The following is a 17,281-nucleotide window of genomic DNA, read 5'->3' as shown; positions in this document are numbered from 1 at the left end:
ATTGAGGTAAATGTTGAAATGTGGGTTGAGTGTAAGAATATCTTACCTATACACACAGCACCTGAACAATGGAAAAGGATTGTTTTTATTGTATTGTTTTCTTACTGAGTCCATAAAAATTACCTAAAATTTATTATTTAAAACATAGTGTATTATCTTATTTGTGGGTTCAAGGCACATTATGGGACTTGAGATTTAAGGTCAAGGTTTCAGCACACCTTCTCCTATCTGGAGGCTAAACTTAAGGATACTCCATTTTCCCCCTGCAGTATCCAGAGCTTCCTACAATCATCAGCTCTTTTTATGTTCTTAATATTTATCAAGCATCAGTCAAACATCTGTATCCATGATCACAGTTCCACTCTGACCACCATCTTCTTTGCCGATTCTCATAAAAGTGATTGTGGTAAACTTGACTATGCCCAGATTAAGTAGAACAATCTTCACATTCAAAATATTTGAATTTTTCTCTGCATAATCCCCTTTTCCACAAAAGGTCACATATTTATGGATTCCTGAGATTCAGGGTTTTAGATTTAGGAGGTGAAAGTTGCTGTGAGAGAAAAGGATTTATTCTTTGTTATTCTATACCAAAATAAAATCAGAGATATTTAGAGGAATTTAGCTATAGTGAAATATAGTATTTTAAAAGTAGAAACCTGAAATTGAGAAAAAGATTATAATAAGTTTAAAATCACCATGTAAACATATAGAATAAAACAAGCAGAATAAAATTAACTAGATATCACTTGAAATTAAACATTAACAAAAGTAATGAAATGACATTCCTAAAAGAACATTTCATGATAAACAACTATGGGAAACAGATTAAACAATGGATAACTCCATGTCAGGGTGATAGATCAATATAAATAAGAGAATTTTGAGATTTTGGAGTTCTGTAAAATTGAGATGTTAAACAAGTTTATGTCAGAAAAAATAACACAATTAGAATCTGCAAAAATATAAGAAGACACAAATTCTAATGTCCATAAATACATATAGATATAGTAAGTTGAAGAAAAGTACCAAATATAAAATTTAAAATATGTGGTGTTTTTGTATGGTAACTTGAATCCAGATGTGTTTAACCACTGAGGCATATCCCCAGTATTTAATATAGTTTATCTAGAGATGGTATTTCACTAAGATGCTCACAGCCTCTCTCAGTTTCTGAGGTTGGTTTGAAATTGTGATCCTCTTGCCCCAGTCTCCCAAGCAGCAGGGATGACAGGGTACAAGTGCCATTCTGAAAATTGATGAAAACATTTTTAAATAGAAACAAATCAAAAGATACAACAAAGTAAAAATTATGGCTTCTGAGTTCAATATGTTAATACCTTAAGCCTGTGCTATAGCCAATTCAAAAATAAAGAAAAATGTTAAGATAGAACATGAGCCAAACTTTCACTGCTATGACAGAAAAACCTTGACCAGAACCATCTTAGAATGAGGATTGGTATGGACCAGGGTGAGAATTGATGAATCCAATTACATAATACTATTTTCTAGGAATAAGATTTTGTCTTCAATTTTCTTAAATTCTAGAATTTGAGTACTTTTGCAAACTACTTTTCCATCTTCATCTGTCTTAACAGATGCTATACCTCTGTATCAGTTCCATGATCTCTAGACATTATCCCTCTCTGCTTTTGTCCCATCTGTTCCTCCTGTCTTGAAATCTCACATTCGATCTTTTGATGGATTATCTCTTTTTTGGGTGTGGTGTGTTTTTTTATTTTTCAACATAAAAATGTTTCTGGTCAGAAATTTGGAGGAATATATCTCTGCATACCTGATATTACATGGTACATATTTCCCAATGCCTATGTTTTAGTTGTTGATAGACACAATAACATTGTTTCATGTTTATACTTATGTGATGCTGATGATAGATCCCAGAGCTTTACTTCTGTTAGGCAAGCATTCTACTACTGAACAGCAAACCATACCTCTCTTGGTGTACTTTTCTACAAAAAATGCATACATAATCATAAAATTTTAATAGCCAACAAAAATTTCAATAATTAATGTTTAATGAACCTTATTTGAAAATGCATCCATCTTTACCATGAAATCCAGCAAATAAAGAAATTGCAGAAAATAACTTACATAAATAGGGTAAAAAGAGTGAGATGAGCAGTGAATCCATTTATATACAAAATTGATGGGAGAAATAGAAATTGTGATTAAAGAAAAAAATGTAAATATGCAAAGGATTTTAAAAAGTAAAAAGAGCTACAAAAACAGGAGAAAGAGAGTAACATGCTAATTACTAATCAGGTAAAAATTAAAGCACATTTATATGCAAATATATGGTGTAGATGTAGGAATTGATATTAGAGAAGGCAATTTTTTTTAAATCTATAAAATGTAAAAGTAAATACAAAGTCCAGATATATTCGCAGAGGAAGAGAATAAAATATTTTAATATGTTCATAACTTATCTCAGGATTAAAATCATTTCTCTGAATTACTTAATCACAAAATCAATATCTTAAAATTTTCTCTTAGAGGGTGGATTTCAAACTTTAATATCATGTTTTTGATTCATTGAAGTCACAACAACACAGATTTATCAGGCTCATTATTTTCAAAAAATGCAAGAATTTTTAAAAATAATATTATAATTGAAAATAGTATGATTCATTTTGTTAGAATAACTTTTCTATTGATTTCCACCATCCCTTCTTCATTCATACATTCATTTTAAGTGCTTTATTGATATACAATTATTATGTATCAAAGCAGCTTATTTTGGGTATACAATAGAATGGGTCTGATTCAGCTACCCATTTGCCTTCTATTTACATATTGGAATAGATTTGCTATTTGTTTGGGAAAACATTTATCTCATGATAAGAATTTTGGTGTTCATGTAGAAAATTCTGAACTCATAATTTTATAATTTTTTTTAAATTTTGAGTTTTAACTTATGTAGCAGTGTTACAAAACCACTGTTATTTTAATGACTAACATGATATAAATCTGTGAAAGTATTTGGATTCTTTTGAATAACTTAGCAAGTTCTTTCAAGTACCTTCTTTTGTGAGCACTTTGCTATATAGTAGTTTATAAAATTCCAAATTTTCTGATATTTCAAGTCAGTAGAATTGTGTTGATGAATAAAACGTTTTCCTGTTCTTTTATTAATGAAAGACAAAATTTTGTCATTAACTTCTTAGCATATGATTTTAAGAATAACAAAAAAATATTCAAGAAAATGAATAATGTTCAAGAAAATTGTTGACTGTTATGGTTTGGGTCTAAGAATGTTCCCTGTAAAGCTCATTCATTAGGCAATGAAGCATCATTCAATGATGAGGATACTGGACTATGGAAGCTATAACATTTTGTTCTGGAATAATCCATTTGTCAAAATAATAACTAGAATGGAAAAGAGAATTTTAAGAGTAAGCATTTAGACATGGGTTAATAAAGTAGGACATTGGGAAAAGGAGTTGGATTTTATAGTGTCCCTGAATTTTTCCAATATCTGGTTACTGACTGCCATATGGTGAAAAAAATGTCCTGTGCCATTTTGTTCCATCATCATGGTATACCCATTGCAGACCCAGAAAACTGGAGTCATGTGATCATGTACTTTGACGTAGGAAATTATCATTGAAGATACTATTTTTTTTCTTTTATTTGTTCTTCACAGGTAGTATATCTAGGATTTTATTGGTAAAGTTAGGTAATGGATATATGGAACTACCCTGTATTTTTTAAATTATATGTAAGATTTTCCTAAAAAATAAATATTATTTGAAACCTGAGCAAATCTCAAGTTTGACTTTAAAAAATAAAATAAAGTTAATATCCCAAATTATAATTAAAATCAAAGGTAAAATGACTCAAAGTAAAAAAAAATGCATTAAGAAATCACTGTGACTCACAAAATATTGGGTAATTTTTCTGTCATATGATTATCAAAACTGTAATTCTTATAAGTAATCTTTTCTCCACTATCAAGGCAACACAGCCATTTCACAAGTAATACAAAAATCCCTAAAGACAGTGAGGTACTTAAGACCACAAGCTCGCTTCTTCAAAGTTCACTTATTTTGACTTTTTTTTGTCAGAGTGAGGTGCATGGATAGTAAGTGTAATAAGTTAAATAACTTGCATTATGAAAGTCTGTCACATAATAAAAATCCCCAATAAAAATGCAAAAATATGCAAAAAGGTATGCAAATCCTGAAAATGATTTTTGCAAACATCCTTAAACATTGGCAATCCTCAGTGCCATGTGACTATCAGAAAAAAACTGTATTTACACCATATTAACTTAAAATTTTTTCTATTTTTCTATGAATTTTAGGAAATTCAGAGGTTAATGTGAAGCTTCATCCAACAAATATGTTGTATTTTTTATTTTCTTTTACTCTAATCTAAGTTACTATTTCTATGTTTTGTATTTTATCTGTGTTTAACTTTCTTTTCTTATTTTCAACTAGAGCATTATAGTGATACATAGTGGTTGGGTTCATCATTTTTTCAGGAAAGCATTATTTTAGTGGTTGTATTTTTTGTACATCACAATAGGATTCATTTCAGCAGTTAAGAAATTGGACTAAAATTTACTCTAATCCAGTCCCCTCTACTACATTTTTATCTCCTTTTCTCCATCCAGTTTTCCTTGTCCTGTATTCTGCTTTTTCTGCGCTTTCTGGTACTTACCTATATGTCTTTTTAAAAATGTTTTTGTGGATATATATGATAGTGAGATTCACTTTGGTGTATTTATATATGTAAAAGAGAAATTTGAGTCACATTCATTCCATAGTTCTTACATTATCTCATCACTTTTCTCTCTCATTCACCTTAATTTGGTCCACCAAACTTTCTTCTGTTTTCATGGGATTTTTCTCCTACATTTTTCCTTTCCCTCTCCTTTTTTCATTTTTTTAATAGACTTACTATATCAGAAAAAACATTTGAATTTTGGCTTCATGTCTGAGTTATTTCACATAGAATAATAGTCTATTAAAGCACATATTCACCAAAAAAATGCCATAGTTTAATTCTTTTTCACAGAATAATATGCCATTGTACATATATGCCAGATTTTCTTTATCATCTCATGTATTGAAAGGCATCTAACTTGATTTCATAGATTGGCAATTTTGAATTGTGTTGTTATAAGCATAAATGTGACTGCCTATTACTTGTATGCTGAATTTAAATCCTTGCTATGTATTCAGAGTAGTGGTAGAGTGTCATAGAACGGTTTTATTTCTTTTGTTTGCTTTTTTAAGTTTATCATAATCTTTTATTATTTTTACTATTTTGATTGACTATGCACAAATGGGGTAAAACTTATTTCTCTTTACATGAGATAGTCATACAATTTGTGTAATCATATATGTACATAGGGAAATAAATTTTGTCTCAATCTGCTATTTTTCATTCTCCCACCCCTTCCACGGCTCTTTCCTCTACACAATCCATCCTTACTCCATTCTTGCCTCCTTCCCAACCCAGTTATGCATCATCATTCACTTATCAGAGAGATTACTCCTCCTTTGTTTTCTGGGGATTGACTTATATCACTTAGCATATTCTCCAACTTCATCCATTTGCCTGCAATTGCCATAATTTTATTCTTCTTTATGGCTGAGTAATATTCCATTGTGTATATATAAAACAGTTTCTTTATCCATTCATCAATTGAAGGGTATCTATGTTGGTTCCACAATCTAGCTATTGTAAATTGAGCAGCTATGGACATTTAAGTGGTTGCATCACTGTAGTATGCTGATTTTAAATCCTTTGGGTATAGGCCAATGAGTGGGATAGCTAGGTCAAATGGTGGTTCCATTCCAAGTTCTCTAAGGAATCTCCACACTGCTTTCCACAGGTGCTGCACTAATTCACAACCTCACCAGCAATGTATGAGAGTACCTTTTATCCCACATCCTCACCAACACCTATTATTGCTTGTGTTCTTGTTAATCACCATTCCAATTGGAGTGAAGTAAAATTTTATGGTAATTTGATTTGCATTTCTCTTATTACTAGAGATGTTGAACCTCATAGAAATAGAGCAAGCAATCATGGAATTCATTTGGAAATATAAAAGACTCAGAATATCTAAAGAAATCCTTAGTAGGAACAGTGAAGCAGGGGGTATCACAATACCAGAATTTCAACTACAATACAGAGCAATAGTAATAAAAATGGCATGGCACTGGAACCAAAATAGACAGGTAGGTCAATGGAACAGAATAGAGGACACAAAGACAAACCCAAATAAATACAGTTTTCTCATACTAGACAATGGTGCCAAAAACATACAATGGAGAAAAGATAGCATATTCAACAAATAGTGCTGGAAAAATTGGAAATCCATATGTAGCAGAATGAAACTAAAGTTTTATCTCTCACCCTGCACAAAATTCAAAATGGATCAAGGACCATGGAATCAGACCAGAGATCCTGGTTCTTATAGAATAATAAGTAGGTACAAATTATTTTTTTTAATTTTTAAATTGACGCATTACCACAGTAAAACCCAGGGTGGTGGCATCAGTTTACAACCGCACCCAAAATATATGAGTTTACTTTTTCCACACATTCTTGTCTCCAGGTATTATTTCTGATCTCATTTATTTCTCTTACTAACAAAGTGAGAAGAAATAACAATGGAGATTTTATTTGTCATTGCACAATTTCTAGGGATGTTTAATATTTTTTCATACATTTGTTGAATCTGTATCTTTTTTTGAGTAGTGTCTTGTTCTTTTCCCATTTGTTATTTGTCTTATTAGATGTCTGTCAAATTTTTGAGTTCTTTATACACTCTGGATATTAACATGTTATTATGGGAGCTTTATTTTTTAAAATCTCTTTTTAAATTTCTTATTAATGTATTGGATTGATTTATGTGATTTTTCTCCCATTTTTAACTAAACTTATTAATTATTCTATAAGTCTTCTGAGAGTCTTTTGAATCCTTTAAAAATATAAACTTGTCATCAACATTAATTTGAATTCTTTATTTTCTATTCATGTCTCTTAATTTTATTCATCTGTCTGATTTCTATGGATAGAATTATGACCACTAAGATGAATAAGGATATTGAGAGTGGACATACTTCCCTTGTTCCTGTTTCTAGAAGAAATGACATCAGGTTTTTGATTTCAGTATGATGTTGTCCTTGGATTTGTCATGTGTAAGCTTTACAATATTGTAGTAGTTTCCTTGTCTCTGTAGACTTTCTAGTAGTTTAAACAAGAGCTGGAACTGTACTTTTTCAAATTCTCCTTCTGTATCTATAGATAACCATATTCGTGCAGGGTGAGAGATAGGGGTTTAATTTAATTCTGTTGCATATGGTTTTCCAGTTTTCCCAGCACTATTTGTTGAAAAGGCTATCTTTTATCCATTGCTTATTTTTGGACCCTTTGTCCAGTATGAGAAAATTGTATTTATTTGGGTTTGTGTCCATGTCCTCTATTCTGTACCATTGATCTACCTGTCTATTTTGGTACCAATAACATGCCGTTTTTGTTACTATTGCTTTGTAATAGAGTTGAAGATCTGGTATTGCGATACCCCCTGCTTCGCTCTTTCTACTGAGGATTGCTTTAGCTATTCTGGGTTTCTTATTCTTCCAGATGAATTTCATAATTGCTTGCTCTATTTCTGTAAGGTAAATCTTTGGGATTTTAATTGGAATTGCATTGAATCTATATAGCACTTTTGGTAGTATGGCCATTTTGACAATATTAATTCTTCCTATCCATGAACATGGAAGATGTTTCCATCTTCTAAGGTTTTCATTAATTACTTTCTTTACTTTTCTGTAGTTCTCATTGTAGAGGTCTTTCACCTCTTTTGTGAGATTGATTCCTAAGTATTTTATTTTATTTTTTGATGCTATTGTGAATGGGGTAGTTTTCCTAATTTCTCTTTCTGAAGATTCATCACTTACATATAAAAATGCACTGGATTTATGAGCATTGATCTTGTAACCTGCGACTTTACAGAATTCACTTATGAGTTCTAAGAGTTTTCTGGTGGAATTTCCAGGTTCCTCTAAATATATAATCATGTCATCAGCGAACAGGGAAAGTTTGAGTTCCTCTTTTCCAATTCATATCCTTTTAATTTCTTTGGTTTGTCTAATTGCTCTGGCTAGAGTCTCAAGAATAATGTTGAATAGAAGTGGTGAAAGAGGGCATCCCTGCCTTGTTCCAGTTTTTAGGGGGAATCCTTTCAGTTTTTCACCATTTAGAATGATATTGGCCATTGGCTTAGCATAGATGGCCTTCACAAGGTTAAGGAATGATCCCACTACCCCAATATTTTCTAGTGTTTTGAGCATGAAGGGATGCTGTATTTTATGGAATGCTTTTTCTGCATCTATTGAAATAATCATGTGATTCTTAACTTTTAGTCTGTTGATATGGTGAATGACATTTATTGATTTCTGGTGTTGAGCCAACCTTGCATCCCTGGGATAAAACCCACTTGATCGTTGTGCACTATCTTTTTAATATATTTTTGTATGTGATTTGCTAAAATTTTGTTGAGAATATTTGCGTCAATGTTCATTAAGGATATTGGTCTGAAATTTTCTTTCCTTGATGTATCTCTATCTGGTTCAGGTATCAGACAGATATTGGCTTCATAGAATGAGTTTGGGATGTTTCCCTCCTCTTCTATTTTATGGAATACTTTGAGAAGTATCCGAATGAGCTCTTTAAAGGTTTTGTAGAACTTGGCTGAGAACCCATCTATTCCCGGACTTTTCTTTGTTGGTAGGCTTTTGATGACCTCTTCTATTTCACTGCTTGAAATTGATTTATTCAAGTTGTGTATGTCCTCCTCGTTCAGTTTAGGTAATTCATATGTCTCTAGAAACTTGTTGATGTCCTCGAGGTTTTCTGTTTTGTTGTAGTATAGATTTTCAAAATACCTTAAAATTATATTTTGTATTTCACTCGTGTCTGTTGTGATACGTCCTTGTTCATTCCGAATTTTAGTAATTTGAGTTTTCTCCCTCTTTCTCTTTGTTAGCGTGGCTAAGGGTTTATCAATTTTATCAATTTTGTTTATTTTTTCAAAGAATCATTTATTTTTTTAATTTTACCTATTGTTTCTTTTGTTTGAATTTCGTTGATTTCAGCTCTGATTTTAACTATTTCCTGTCTTCTACTACTTTTGGTGTTGGTCGGCTCTTCTTTTTCTAGGGCTTTGAGCTGTAATGTTAAGTCGTTTATTTGTTGATTTCTACTTCTTTTGTTGAATGTGCCCCATGAAATAAACATTCCTCTCAATACTGCTTTCATAGTGTCCCAGAGATTTTGATATGATGTCTTTGTTCTCATTTACTTCTAAGAATTTTTTAATTTCCCTCCTGATGTCTTCTGTTATCCATTCATCATATAATAGTGTATTATTTAATCCCCAAGTATTGGAGAAGTTTCTGTTTTTTATTCTGTCATTTATTTCTAATTTCAGTCCATTATGATCTGATAGAGTACAAAGTAGTATCTCTATCTTCTTGTATTTGCTAACAGTAGCTTTGTGGCATAAAACATGGTCTATTTTAGAGAAGGATCCATGTGCTGCTGAGAAGAAAGTGTATTCATTCTTTGTTGGATGGTATATTCTATATAAGTCAGTTAAGTCTAAATTGTTGATTGTGTTACTGAGATCTATGTTTTCTTTATTCAATTTTTCTTTGGACGATCTATCCAGCGGTGAGAGAGGTGTGTTAAAATCACCTAGTATTATTGTGTTGTTGTCCATTTGATTTCTGGAATTGAGAAGGATTTGTTTGATGTACATGGATGAGCCAATGTTTGGGGCATAGATATTTATGATCGTTATGTCTTGCTGATTTATGCTTCCCTTAAGCAGTATGTAATGTCCTTCTTTATACCTTCTGACTAGTTTCGGCTTGAAATCCACATTGTCTGAAATGAGGATGGATACTCCAGCTTTCTTGCTGTGTCTGTGTGCATGGTTTGTTTTTTCCCATCCTTTCACCTTTAGTCTATGGGTATCTCTTTCTATGAGATGGGTCTCTTGCAGGCAGCATATTGTTGGATTTTTCTTTTTAATCCAATCTGCCAGTCTATGTCTTTTGATTGATGAGTTCAGGCCATTAACATTCACAGTTATTATTGTGATATGATTTGTATTCCTAGGCATTGGACTCATTTTTGTTTTTTGACATGATTTTGTTTCTCCTTTATTTGGCTATTTCTTTAGGCTAGTTCCTCCCGTTGCTGATTTACATCGTTGTTTTTCATCTCTTCCTCATGGAATATTTTGCTGAGAATGTTCTGTAATGCTGGCTTTCTTTTTGTAAATTCCTTTAGCTTTTGTTTATCATGGAAGGATCTTATCTCATTGTCAAATCTGAAAGTAAGTTTTGCTGGGTATTAAATTCTTGGTTGGCATCCATTTACTTTCAGGGCTTGGTAAATGTTGTTCCAGGCCCTTCTAGGTTTTAGGGTCTGGAATGAAAAATCTGCTGATAATCTTATTGGTTTCCCCCTGAATGTAATCTGATTCTTTTCTCTCGTGGCCTTTAAAATTCTGTCTTTATTTTGAATGTTAGTTATTTTCATAATAATGTGCCTTGGTGTAGGTCTGTTGTAATTTTGCATATTTGGAGTCCTATAAGCCTCTTGTACTTGGTTTTCCATTTCATCCTTCAGATTTGGAAAATTTTCTGATATTATTTCATTGAACAGATTGTTCATTCCTTTTGTTTGTTTCTCTAAGCCTTCCTCAATCCCAATAATTCTTAAATTTGGCCTCTTCATGATATGCCATAATTCTTGTAGATTCTGTTCATGATGTCTTACCATCTTTTCTGTTTGGTCAACCTTGTTTTCTAGATTAAATATTTTGTCTTCAATATCTGAGGTTCTGTCTTCCAGGTGATTTATCCTGTTGGTTATGCTTTCTATGGCATTTTTAACTTGGTTTATTGTTTCCTTCATTTCAAGGATTTCTGTTTGGTTTTTTTCAGTATCTCTAACTCTTTATTGAAATGTTCTTTTGCTTCCCTTATTTGCTCTTTTAACTGTTGATTGGTGCGTTCATTTAATGCCTGCATTTGTTCTTTCATCTCCTTGTTTGCTTCCCTGATTGTTTTAATTATGTACATTCTGAACTCTTTCAGACATTTCTTCTGCTGTGCTGTCATTGGGTTTTATTGATATAGTATCTAGGTTTGTTTCAGACTTTTTCTTCCCTTGTTTTCTCATATTGGTCAGATGTCAGTGGGACTCTGTGATATTGTAGATTTCCTCTATTGGCTTATAGTGTCCCTGTAGATTTCCAGTGTATCACCTACCAGCCTTCAGTAGCCAGAAGTGGTGGATTAACTTGATAATGTAGTGCTTCCAAAAAACGCTGCCCCTAGCCTGCTAATGGTTCCAGGGAGAGAGACCTGGAGAGGTCTCTTGCTGCCCAGCCCTGATCCCAGAGGCTGGTTGCAGGTCGGAGGTCTCCAGTGGCTTGGGGACTTGTGGCTGGCTCTGTGTAGACAGGTTCTCACTGGGTGGTTTGCCCCGAGAAGCTAGCCTAGAGAGGCGCTTCCCGCTGGAGAGTGCTGGGCTGCTTGGGAAAGTCCCTGGCGCCCTGTGCTGGTCACTGAAGCAACCTGCAGGTGGGCCAGAGCTGACAGAGGGGTGGGCCAGAGCTGGCCAGGGCGAGCCAGAGCTGGCCGTGCTGCTTCTGTGCAGAAAGTCTCTCACTGGTGGGCTTGCTCTGCGAGGCTGGAGATTCTGTCGCTGTGGAAGTAGCTCACCGCCAGAGTGCACAGAGCTGCCTGGGGGAGACTCTATCTGCCCTGTCCTACTCTAATAAGCCACTCGAATCCAGGCCAGCGGCCTAGCTGAGCTTTACTGGGTGGGGGAGACTCACCCCGTGGTTCTATTTTAGTCTGAGTCTCTCAATGCCTCCCCTTCTTGAATCCTGGGTTCTGGAGTGACTGGAGATGCAGTCACCCTCTAGTCTGCCATCTTGGATCGCCCCATGGAAAAAGCCTGCAGCTGGAGGGGGACAAGGCGGCCTGGAGAGGTCTCTGGCTGCCTACCCTGGTCCCAGAAGCTGCTTGCGTGTCGGACGTCTCCACTGGCTTGAGGACTTGTGGCTGGCTCTGAAGCACACTTTCTTGATGCCCCTGTGGTCAGTCCTGTCCATCTCACTGTCCTCATTGGCTATCAGGGTGGATGAGCCCTCCTCAGCCAGGGGCACATCATAGGCCCCATTGGGAGTGGGCTCCATGATGGTGGACAGTAGCCTGCAGGATAAAGGCTCAAGGTGAAGACCCAGGCCATGGCTTCACTGGCCTTTGACCTTCAAGCCTGCACAGGGGGAGATGTGTCCCTCAACTGAAAGGCCCACTGCAACTCTGCATATGCCCAGCTGGGTGCCTGCCGGGGCCAAGACATGCAGTCCTGTGGCTCCTGGCTTAGCTCGGGGGCTCTGGCTTCTGTGTGCAGGCTGGGATGCTGGAAGAGGCCTAGAGAGCAAGGCTTTCAGTCAGCAGACTGTGGGGCCTCAGGACCACCACTGGGCTCTGCAACCATGGATGAAAGCCCCCAGGTCAGGTGGCAGGTAAACACATGGCATAACTGGGTCACAATGAAGTGTCATTCAAAAGGCAGTTTTAGCCCTAAGGCCATCACTTCATGACTAAGTTGCCTAAAGCAAATTGTTCAGCCTCTGAGACTCAACCTGTAAAATGCGATAATTCACATGTGCCTCCTGGGTTGGGGGAGATGAGAGGAATAGAACACAGAACAGAACAGCATCCAGTGCCTTGCAGGATCTGCAAGCCTGGGCTAGACACCACCCCACCTCTCATGAGGTTAGTGTCACAACTTACTCCACTCTGCAGATGAGGAGACCGAGTGTCAGAGAGGTTGCCCCAAGGTCACACAGCCAACAGGTTGTGGGCCAGGAGTAAAGCCTATGCCTCGGGCTTCAGAGCTTGCAGCCTGGCCTCCTGCATGGAGAAACCAACCGACAAAGCAGAGAGAAGGTACGCAGGGCCTGCAGGCTCTGCAGCTTCCCAACAAGAAAGCAAGGCCCCTACACATCCCCCCGCAGTGTCTCCAACATGGAGGCCTTCAGCAGTGCTTCTCCCCCAGGGGAAATGTGCTGCAAGGGCACACTGTTGAGACAGCCTGTTTGTCACCACACGGAGCACACTTGTTAGACCCCTGGCAGGTGGAAACCAGAAATGCTGCCCAAGGCAGCCTCAACACACAGAACAACTCACCCAAAAAGCCAACAGGCTCAAGGTAGATGTCCTTACTGTGCAGAACAGAAACAGCTCCTTAGCACCCCTGGGATCCCATCCCGGTTCAAGTGTCCCAGACTGTCCCAAACTGTTTCCTCCAGGTGGTGTGTCAGAGGCAGATCCCTAGCCCCATTCAGAGGCTATTTCTGGTGGCTTCATCTCCAGGGTCCTAATGGCTAAGGGGCCTGTCTCCCCCACAATTGTCACTGTCCTGCATTACGGCCTACCTCTGGCCTGGCCAGACACATGAGGGGGTACCATTCAACCCTCCTGGGCCCCACCCTGCTACAAGCCGACCCCAGGCACTCCTTTGATGTGGTTGGGGTGCTCTGTGTGTCCTGCAGTATTGCAGCAAGGTGGCCTCAGGTCCAGCGGCCCACCATTCTGCAATGTTTAATTCCTGAGCCTTTCACCAGGCAGCCTCAGGCCCCTAAGGATGCTGCAGCCTTCACAGCTCATTGGAGGGTGACCTACTCCTAGGGGCACCTGGCCAAGTCTGCAGACAGTTTGGGTGTCACAGTGGGGTGGGGGCCCAGGCACCTGAGCATGAATGCCAGGGCCACTGCTTGCAGCCAGTGTGATGGGACAGCTCCCTCCAAGGCACCCATGCAGAGGCATTCAGGCGGGGCCTGTCACTTATTAATCTGCGTGACAAAGGCTTCATCTCCTTAAGGGCCACATCTACCTTGGTGAAGAGCTGCAGGTAAGCATCCTGCACCTCATGGTTCTCCTGCTTCAGCAGGGAGCTCAGGCCCTGGTCCTCCTGGTTGACGGCCCCACTGGCTGACCCAGAGCTGTCACTGAGAGTCTGCCCTACAGGGTCCCCATCCACCACAGGCAGGCACTTCCAGGATGGGGCCACCATGGTGGTGATGCAGTGCTGGGTGTCGGACATGGGGTTCAGGTGGCCTGCAGGTGGAGAGCAGTCCTGTGAGATGGGGGTAAGGCCTCCCAGGACCCATGAAAGAGAACTTCCCAAACAGAACTTGGGTTTTTTGTGGTACCAGGGATGGAACTGAGGGCCTAATGCATGCCAGGGAAGTGCTCCACCACTAGTTCTGCCTCAGCCTTTTATTTTCTAATTTGGGACAGAGTCTCACTAAGTTGCCAAGGCTGTCTTCAAACTTAGTGATCATTCTGTCTCTGTTTCCCCATTAGCTGGAGTCATAGGCATGTGCCACAGGGCCCAACCTCCCCTTTTGGAACTCAACCCACTAAGTTACCCCAAGAAGACAGTTTCAGTTTGATACTGATACACGTTTAACAAGTGATTTTTCCTGCCTGAAAATACAGACACAGCTGGTACCCCAGCAGTCACACTCTACCATGAGGTGCCCTGAAAGTCAGAGGCCCCATCTAGAGATGGGGTCCAGGAAGAGAGTAGGGCCTGGACCCTGACACCTATGCAGACACATTATGTCCCTGGACTGTTGGCCCTCAGACACTGTTCTGGGTGGGTACTGTAGTGTGGGTGGAATCACCATCTCTAACAGACACAGGCAAGTACCTTGCTTGGGGTCAAGGCCAATGAGGAAGGGCTTGCACCCAAATCGGATGCTGAAGGACTGGCCTACAGAGGGGGTCCTCTTGGGGTTGTACACCTCCATGAGGTTGACATGGCAGTTGGTGGGGCAGAAATTCAGGCCGCTTAGCAAGTGAGGCTCCAGGGCAGCCTGCTTGAAGGTGGGGCTAACCTGGCTCTTCAACTGAGCTGCAAACTGAGAACATGGCATGGGCTATGAGGTGGGCAGGTTCTGGAACACCTCCCAGACACACTCCATCCTGGCTGCAGCCAGACACCCCGAATTAGATGGTCAGGAGCTTGCTGTCTCTCCTGGGTCACAGAAAGACCCTGGGGAGGCCGGGAGTGAAGACCTCTCTATATAGCTGCACCCATTTCTTGAGGTCAGCTGCTGCCCCTGAGCTGCACATGAGCTGCACCTGACCTACTCTGAGGGAACCATCTCTCCTGACCCCAGTGCCCCAGGTTCAGGCAGGGCTGCCTTCCAACCCAGCAGAGACTGGATGAGGCCAGGCAAGGAGCCAGGGCCAATCCATTAAGAGCTCCCTTTGAGTCAATTTCTGAAGGGATGCTGCAGCTATTGCAAGCCACCATCTCATTGACCAAGAGAGAAGCCAATGTGGGGAACAAAGCTGAGGGAGGGAGAGCAGCCATACTCTTGTGTTAGTGTAATGTCCGATTAAGAGCCTGGATACAGCTATGACTGAGGTTCACCTCTGCACTTTTCAGTGACAGAAACCTATAAAATTTCCCATTTGTTTAAGCAAAGTTGGACTGGACTGTGATACCTATAACAAGAGCACCCCAGGTGAGATCCCACGCCTAGAAGCTGTGGTGGGGCCCCACAGGGAGCAGGTACTGGCTGGTAGCAGGTGATTCTCTGGCCAATGCGCTCCAGCTTGGTGTTGAAGATGTTGCAGAACTCATAGTGGGACATGGTCATGATGGCACTGTTCATGGCCATGAGCCGCCTATAGTTGTGCACGAAGGCGCTGTTGTCTGCAGCAAAGGCCTCCAGGATCTGCAGAGACAGCAGCAGCGACTGAGCGCTCACTGGGCCACGAGGGTCCAGGGTTCCACCCACACCACCAGGTCAGGCCCACTGCCCATGCCAGACTCAACTGAAGGGACAGTCACCCTCCTCAGCCTCACAGCCCCCAGGGCATGGACGAGGATGAGGACCAAGCGAGGATGCGCAGCATGTGGTGCCCAACATGGGAGAACTGCCCCTGCCCCAGTCACCTTGGCAGTGAGGCCAAAGCAGCCACAGAGCTCTATGATCCACTCCAGCATGTGGTTCCAGATGCCAATGGTGCTCATGTACTCACACATCACACCAGGTTCCAGGTCCATGTTGTCCATTGTCAGGCTGACCACTGGGCAATCCTCTTGCAGGCTCAGCTAAGGGTCCAGGGACAGCAGAGGCCATTCTGCAAGCCAAGGGCAGGCGATGCTAAGGAGAGCACCAGGCCATGGCCAGCCAGGCCCTGCCACCCACACAGCCAGTAGGAGTGTGGACCATCCCCAGCACTGTCCATCTCTGCTGCCTGCCACTGTGCGTCCCTGTCCTGGAGGAGTCTCCTCTAGAATTGACCCGTGTGAGACATTCTCAGTCTGTGTGACTCAGAAGGGGCCCCACTTTCCCTTACCCCTGAAGTCCAGTCCCACAGATGGGCAGAACTCTGGTGGATCTCGGGTTCTGTTGGACCTACAAATGGACTTACAGAGGTCTATGAGAAGAGATCTGAATGAGGACAGGGTTGTAAGTGAAGTGGAACTGTGGAATTTTGAAGGCAATGAGAACAGCAAGTGCAAAGGCCCTGGGGCAGCGATATATTCAGCTGGAACAGATGGAGCAGAGGGCAAGCAGGAGAGTGCTAGGAGGGGAGGTTGGAGGGCCAGGCTGGAGCTGGCCAAGGCGGGGACTTCAATCTCTGCCCTGAGCTGGAAGGTGTCATCTGGAGGTCTGCTCTCCTGTTTGGGGGACCCCTAGGAAGAGGTGTGAGCCGGCTACTGCAACCATCCTGGTGAAAATTCATGGCAGTGCAGGGAGTGTTCAGATGCTGGGGGCAGGAGGAAGTGGGTGGATGAGAGTGTTGCTGGTATTGAAGTAGGAGGGTAGGAGAAAGGAAAGGTTAGAGGACTCTGGGTGGGGCTGAGAATCTGAAAGTATGGAAGGGCAGGTCCTAAAGGGAGGCTCCTGTAAGCATCCAGTGGGAAGGCCGAGTGGACAGGTGGCAGCCTGGTCTCAGACTGAGGTGGCTGCAGAGGCACTGAAGCCTTCCCTGGATCCTGTGAGCACAGTGCAGAGCCAGCAACCCCCAGAGGAGTGGAAGAGCCTGCACCAGGAGTACCTGACCTCCCACAGGTCCCCAGGGGGCCAAAGGGGTCTCAGGTCATGACACAGGGCCTTCATGGCAGTGGAGCCGCAATGCAGCAAAAGTTATGCAGGGGCTTCCAGGAGCCCAGGCAGGTAAGG

The 17,281-nt window shown here is 40.3% G+C and overlaps 1 protein-coding gene across 1 annotated transcript; it reads right to left on the bottom strand.

The window, feature by feature from the left end:
- Nucleotides 1-330: 330 nt before the first annotated feature.
- LOC306652471 (phosphatidylinositol 3,4,5-trisphosphate-dependent Rac exchanger 1 protein-like) lies at nucleotides 331-16,777 on the bottom strand (the record flags this gene model as incomplete). Its single annotated transcript, XM_079125345.1, has 6 exons — nucleotides 16,133-16,777; nucleotides 15,662-15,823; nucleotides 14,788-14,998; nucleotides 13,844-14,189; nucleotides 12,091-12,275; nucleotides 331-482 (listed from the first exon to the last, which is right to left on the bottom strand). The coding sequence occupies exons 1-6, from the start codon at nucleotides 16,229-16,231 to the stop codon at nucleotides 331-333; spliced, it is 1,155 nt and encodes a 384-aa protein (XP_078981471.1). The 5' UTR covers nucleotides 16,232-16,777.
- Between the last annotated feature and the right edge of the window lie 504 nt (nucleotides 16,778-17,281).

Source organism: Sciurus vulgaris (genome assembly GCF_902686455.1).
Source record: "Sciurus vulgaris genome assembly, contig: HiC_scaffold_238_arrow_ctg1, whole genome shotgun sequence".
In the NCBI taxonomy this organism is placed as follows: Eukaryota; Metazoa; Chordata; class Mammalia; order Rodentia; family Sciuridae; genus Sciurus; species Sciurus vulgaris.
The sequence above is the reverse complement of the archived record's forward strand: the minus strand, read 5'-3'. Positions and strand labels throughout refer to the sequence as shown.